Consider the following 6677-nt stretch of genomic DNA (forward strand, 5'->3'; position numbering starts at 1 on the left):
CATTAGTATAAATTACTATGTTAATTTAGGCTATTTGTATAATTAGGAAATTGATTTTAAAAAGTATAGTGTAAACTGTTTGTGGAATGTATTAACATAAGATAAGGTGAAATAAAAGGGAAAACTCAGACAGGAAAGTGACCCCCCCCCCCCCCCAACAATCTGTCATATAAGTAGATGGATAAAACACTTTATGATTTTTTTTTTCACAACATTTTTGCGAAGACGAAGAGACTTACATTCACACTGAAAAAATTATTTATACTGAGACTCTCATGCATATCCATAAAATTAATTGCACATACATATAAATCTTAAAGAATAATCTTTAATGTATTAGAATTTCATAAGTGTGTTTGCATGTAGACTTGATATGTTTTCAGAGCTTTTAAGGGTGTATACATGCATTGAGTTTTATCATTCGATTGAGATTTAAAACATATTTTTCCTTTTCTTGCTAATTTGGAGCAGAAACAAGGGAAGCAGGGCCCTGACCAAGACTCTGCCCAGAACTGCTTTCGAGTGGCTTAAAGTCGAGTTCTTCCACAGGGATCCCAAATGCCCGCAGCTTTGCTACAGAAGTCTTCAGCAGGTCATTATGGGCCTGTGGATGGAAAATATACAGCTACACTTAATCACAATAGGGTGTCGTTAATACATATTGTAAGATATTTTTTAAATTACATGCTATTTTTAATCTAATAACAATAAATGTTTTATTTGTTAGTGTGTCTGTGTCACATGACCAACTTTTAGTCACATTTCAGTGAAGATTAATTTAAGTTTCATTTCAACATCCATTCACGGAGACAAATAAGCACTCTGCCATGCTATTCTAACATTATATTCTTTACTTTTATCTTGTCTATCTTGTTTCAGCCCAATTCACACATTAACATTGATTTTAAGACTGTGAATATGTGCATAATGTTTTATGTGTATATGTGTGTGCCACAACATTTTATAAGTGTATGTGTGTACATTGGTGTGTATAATGTTATTTATATGTACTGTTTGAGCATTCCATACTATACATGTATGTGTGATTACTTCACATTTGTGTATTCCAGTGCTTCATGTATATATATGTGCAAATAAAGTTTGATGTAAACCCTTTATGGAACCTTATACAGAACAGTTTCTTACCTTGCAAACTCGTGCCACTTCATACTGTAAGTCTCTGATAGCATGGTTTTTGGACTCCAAAACTTCCTAGACAAAAATAAAACAATTGTATAGACACATTAACAAACACTTCTGTAAGCCTGACTTTTATTTTTCTAATTCAGTCATATATTATTGTGGTGGTCCTCTGCAAATGCTTGTATGTAAATATGTACGCACAGAAATGTACCTCTAGTTTATGGGTGACCATGTTGAGGGTGTTGGGGTCCAGGTTGGAAGCAGACAGCACCTCACTGAGCTGCGCTTCCTTCTTCTTCAGTGTGTCATTGAGTGCACTCAGTTTGCTCTCCAGTAGCAGGTTTTTAAAGCTACTTTTTTGCTGAACCTCCTGGATGGCTTTAGTGAACTTCATGTACAGCTCATCTCGCTCCAACTGAACCTACACAACAAAGTGTCTTCAGTTATTACACATGCAGCAGTCCTAATGGATCAATATGAACACACAAAAAATCTGAGAGATAACTCTTATCCAATATAATGATGTTATAGAAAAATACAATAATACAAAAAAAAAAAAAATAATAATAATAAAAATTATCTGGCTGGTGTGTACTACTGTAGTGTGTACACTGAACAGAGATTTGTATCATGTGATGGCAGACATGTTATCAAGATGAAAAAAAAAAAAAAAATTCTACTAAACTTTCTAAGGCAACAACTAGTTCAGTGTGTTATAAAGGTCTGATGCTGTTCCTCCAATCACCTTAGTAAATCTCTGTTCCAACACTTCATGCACCCACTTAAGCTCCTTCATTTCTCTCTCAGATATTTTGAGACGAGCTCTTGTTCTCTGACAGCAAAACAAAGAACAGGAATTCCATACATTAATTAGATTTATTAAAACTATTGTTATAGTTAACATTTAACACTATCACAGATCAGTGTCTGCTACTTTAGACCCTGAACGTACAGCTAGAGCACTCCTGTCCTTATCATAGTTGGAGAGCAATTTCTGGAGTTCTGCGACTTCCTCTTTGGCCTTTTGTGGAGACTCTCTAAGGTCCTTATTCTCCTCAAGCACTTCAGCCATCTCTTTATTTCTCTTCTCCTCCTTCCTTTTCATCTCCTTCAACTCTTCCTGCACACATTTCACCAGAGGACAAAAATGACTAAGAACTGACAAAAAAAAAAAAAAAAAAAATATCACACAAACATATGTAAATATACACTATCAGTCAAAAAAAATGTTAGCAGTAAGTTTTTAATAAAATATTTTTTTTTTTTTTTTATAATTATCTTCTGCTCACCAAGCCTGCATTTATTTGACCACAAAATACAGCAAAAGCAGTTATATTGTGAAATATTTTTACTATTTGAAATAACTGCTTTCTATTGAATATATTTTTAAAATGTAATTTATTCCTACATTTTCAGCAGCCACTGATTCAGTGTCACATGATCCTTCAGAAATCATTCTAATATTCTGATTTGCTGCAAGAGTCAAAAAAACATTTATTATTATTATGTTGAAAACAGCAGCGTAGAATGTTTTCACATTTCTTTGATGAATAGAAAGTTCAGAAGAACAACATTTATCTGAAATAAAATCTTATTCTGTGATATTATAAATGTCTTTTTGATCAATTTAAAGCACCAGTGCTAAATAAAAGTATTAATTTATACTATATATATACACTGACTCCAAGCTTTTTAATGGTATAGTGTATAATGTTACAAAAGCTTTTTTTCATTTCAGATAAATACTGATCTTTGGATCTTTCAATTCATCAGAGAATCCTGAAAAAAAAAATGTACTCAGCTGTTTTAAATATTATTAATAATTTAAAGGGGTCCTATTATGCTTTTTCACTTTTTAACTTTTGTTAGTCTGTAAAGTTGCTGTTTGAGCATAAAAATGATCTGCAAACTGTCAAAGCTCAAAGTCCAATTCAAGAAGGAGGTATTTTTTTTTAACAGAAATCACTTTTCAAAAAAACTACAAACTAACGACTCGTTTTGGACTACAAAGCATATTTTCAGGGATTTGTGACATCACAAAGATTGACGAATGGGATGAGACCTGGTTGAGCAGCACTAGAGAAGGCAACAAGTGTAATCACTATGTTGGAGACACGCTAGCTTTTCCAAGGCAGACAAGCTTACAGTGGTTACAATCCTCCGGGTTTAAATCACGCTCAAATTGATTTGGACGCAATATTTGTGAAGCTGGCAGGTGGCTATGGTAAGGGGCATGACATTTCGTGACCAGGCATAGAGTGGAGCCAATCACAACACACACTGGCCCAGCTAACAATCACAGCACATCTCATATTTCAGAAGGTGGGCCTTCATTTGATACAGGGACCGTTCATGCCAAATTTGGGGAGAGAGGTGTTGTAATAATGTAAAATATGTGAAAAATAATGTGTTTTTCGAACAACCTAGTGTGAGAGCCTGGTTCTAGTACACACCTAAAACAAAATCAAGACTTTGTGAAAGAGCATAATTGGACCCCCTTTAATAAAGATAATAATAATAAAAAGTAATGACTGGAGTAATGATGCTAAAAAAATCAGCTTTGAAATCACAGGAATAAATTACATTTTAAAATATATTCAAATACAAAGCAGTTATCTTAAATAGTAAAAATATTTCACAATATTACTGCCTTTGCTGTATTTTGGATTAAATAAATGCAGGCTTGGTGAGAAGAAGAGACTTCTTTAAAAAAACATAAAAAATCTTACTGTTCAAAAACTTTCGACTGGTAGTGTAGCTTGATTGCCAGATACAATAAATGTAGATGTAATAATTTTGAAGAAGATGCAATGGTGACTATGAGTTCCTAAAAACAACCAACTTAATGAGAGAAAACTCTGTAATTAGATTTTTACCTTGAGTGAAGTGATAAGGTCCAAATTCTTGTAGACAATGTCATTGAAGTAGTTCCTGATGTCTCTGAAAGCCTTTTCATGATTCATCATCAGCATGTTGATGTGACTGTTCTTTCGTTCCTCGAGCTCATGAATCTCTGTTTTGCGTCTCAGTTCTTCCTCCTGCCGTAGTTTCTGCATCCTTTTCTTATATTTGGACTCAATTTCTGTGACAATATTTTCACTCCCATGTTAAATCATTAAAGCAAGTTTTTACGGCCTAGAAAGCTCTTCACTTCCCATACACTTATTTTTGTCACATTGATACTGTTACAGTATTTAAACTGAGAATATTTACTACTCAAAGCACTTCAAAATGTGAAAGTGAAAAAAAAAGTCCAGACATTGCATTAAATTAATAACAAAAATGTACTTTTTACTTTGAATAACCTTAATAACACATTATTAGTTGACCTGTGTGCACTTGAGATAACTTTATATGCAACCCAAATTAATGCTTATTTGGGAAACGCTAACAGCCATGAAGAGACCAATGTCTGGGTTGTATTCATGTTACGCACATGTATACGTTATATATAATGTCTTTGGCATGACCGGTGTCTGAAGCATGAGTCTAATCATGACAATGAACTTGACATTGGCAGGCGGCAGCCTATGTCGTCACAACAGGTGCGCCCGAGTATAAAGGGGCACCTGTAATCCTCTTTCTTGTCTTCAAGGAGTCCGTTTGTCTAAGTATGTGATCTAATCAAAAATTATGGCAGAAACTATGGCAAGCACCAGCACAGCATGTCTCTAACCATCATCCAATCCGGCAGCGAGCGTGCTCCTCGCCTTAAGCCAAGATTAGCAGGAAGAGGCTGTTGAGGTTGACCATGTTTCTGAGCACTCACAGCCCGCCTGCCCCGCATATGACGAGCTGTTGGATGTTATGTCTCGCGCTACGGAAAGATTAGATCTGCCGTGGAGGCGCGAGAACTGCGAGCCCCCTCGTGGTCACCTCGATGAATGCTTTTTGTCAGGACCTAACCACCAAGCTCGTATGAGTCTTCCCTTTCTGCCAGATCTTCACACTGAGGTGCGGAGAGCGTGGGTTAAAGCCATATTCTGCTCGCATTAACTTTTCACAAAGTAACTATGCTGATGTGGAGGGAATGCAGAAATATGGATATGCGTTGAAGCCTCCGATTGAAGAGATGCTGGCTAGCTATCTCTCGGTTGTTGAGGTATCCGCATTGAAGACGCCGTCTCTGCCAACTAAGCTGCTGCGGGTTACACTTTCCACATAATGGCTGTGTTGCAAGGCTATCAGGCTGACCTGCTGAAGGACCTTGACCAGGGCCGGGGACTCCCTCCGGAGGCGGTGGAGGAGCTGTGACATACCACGGATTTGGCTCTCTGTGCCACTAAGCAAACTGCTGCCGCTATCGGTGGCTATGGAAAGACATCTGTGGCTAAATCTGGCAGATATCGGGGAGGAGGAGAAAAAAAAACTCTCTCCTCGAATCACCAGTTTTGGCTTCCAAACTTTTCGGTAAATCTGTTGAGACAGTGGAAGTTTCGGGAGGCGAAGAAGTGCTCCGCTGAATTTAAAACCTTTATGCCGCGCCGGTCCAGGTTCAAGCCTCAAAGCCATGAATGGGCCTGGGGCTCGGCCATCTACTGTGAGCGTCATCAGGCCTCCCTCTCGCTATAGAGAGTTGTTTTGAGGCCTCCACTTGCCAAGGGCTCCGCTAGGGCAGTATCTGTGCATTGTAGGCTCTCTGTGAGCTTCCCTACAAGATGTCCTGCGTGTGGGATGTAGTTAGTCCTCCTCTCATTTAGAGAGGTTGTCATGTTGAGGCCTCCGCCATCTACTGTAAGTGTCGACAGACCTCCTCTTGCCTGAGAGGAGCAGAGCAGAGTTCTGACAGAGCAGAGTTATATTATTTAAGGTCTCCACTTGCCAAGGGCTCTGCTAGGGCAGTATCTGTGAGTTGTAGGCTCTCTGTGAGCCTCCTTACAAGACATCCTGAGTGTGGGGTGTAGTTAGGGTGTCCTTTGTTTTCGTTTTAGAAAGTCGTTATGCTGAGGCCTTCGCTCCTTGAGTTCAACTGGTATTGGCTAGGTCGTATGAGTTTTGCTAGGCTGACTCTTTTAAGAGGTATTTTATTTAAACCTCCACTCTCCGGAGCTTCATGGGCCATTTTGGACTCTCTGTGAGCTTTCTTCAATGTGACCTCAATAAGAATGTAGTCAGGCTTCCTGTGGAGGCCCTCGTTCTTGAGAAGCTCCGGTCTATGACGTTGCTGGTGCAGGGGTAGGATCCTCTGAGTCTTTGACCTTGGTTTAGCCATTTAGGCCACTCATCCCTTCAGCATGGTGGCATAGGTATTCCGTTCCCCAAAGAGCCTTCTAGGGGACACAGTGTAGAGTTCCCATTCGAAAGGGAACATCTCAGGTTATGCATGTAACCATGGTTCCATGAGAAGGGGAACGAGGACGCATGACATAGCACGTTTCCCTAAAAAAACACACCTGATTCAACTCAAACTCATTTTCAGAGATTATTATCTTGTGAAAAACGTCTGGAAAAGACACACAATGCACATGATGTGTCTGATATCACCCCCTATACTCTAATCACTACAGCCTACATTATTCCACTAATAAAAATAA

At 38.3% G+C, this 6677-nt stretch overlaps 1 protein-coding gene across 2 annotated transcripts; it reads right to left on the reverse strand.

Annotated features, from left to right (window-relative positions):
- Positions 1 to 442: 442 nt before the first annotated feature.
- On the reverse strand, positions 443 to 4314 carry LOC122148569 (dynein regulatory complex subunit 4-like). 2 transcript variants are annotated; one of them, XM_042775016.1, is made up of 6 exons: positions 4020 to 4314; positions 2096 to 2263; positions 1889 to 1975; positions 1355 to 1564; positions 1147 to 1212; positions 443 to 604 (listed from the first exon to the last, which is right to left on the reverse strand). In XM_042775016.1, the coding sequence occupies exons 1-6, from the start codon at positions 4197 to 4199 to the stop codon at positions 458 to 460; spliced, it is 858 nt and encodes a 285-aa protein (XP_042630950.1). In that variant the 5' UTR covers positions 4200 to 4314; the 3' UTR covers positions 443 to 457. The 2 variants fall into 2 exon arrangements, with proteins under 2 accessions (XP_042630950.1, XP_042630951.1); XM_042775017.1 differs by lacking the exon at positions 1889 to 1975.
- Between the last annotated feature and the right edge of the window lie 2363 nt (positions 4315 to 6677).

This window comes from Cyprinus carpio, chromosome A18 (genome assembly GCF_018340385.1).
Source record: "Cyprinus carpio isolate SPL01 chromosome A18, ASM1834038v1, whole genome shotgun sequence".
NCBI classification, from domain to species: domain Eukaryota; kingdom Metazoa; phylum Chordata; class Actinopteri; order Cypriniformes; family Cyprinidae; genus Cyprinus; species Cyprinus carpio.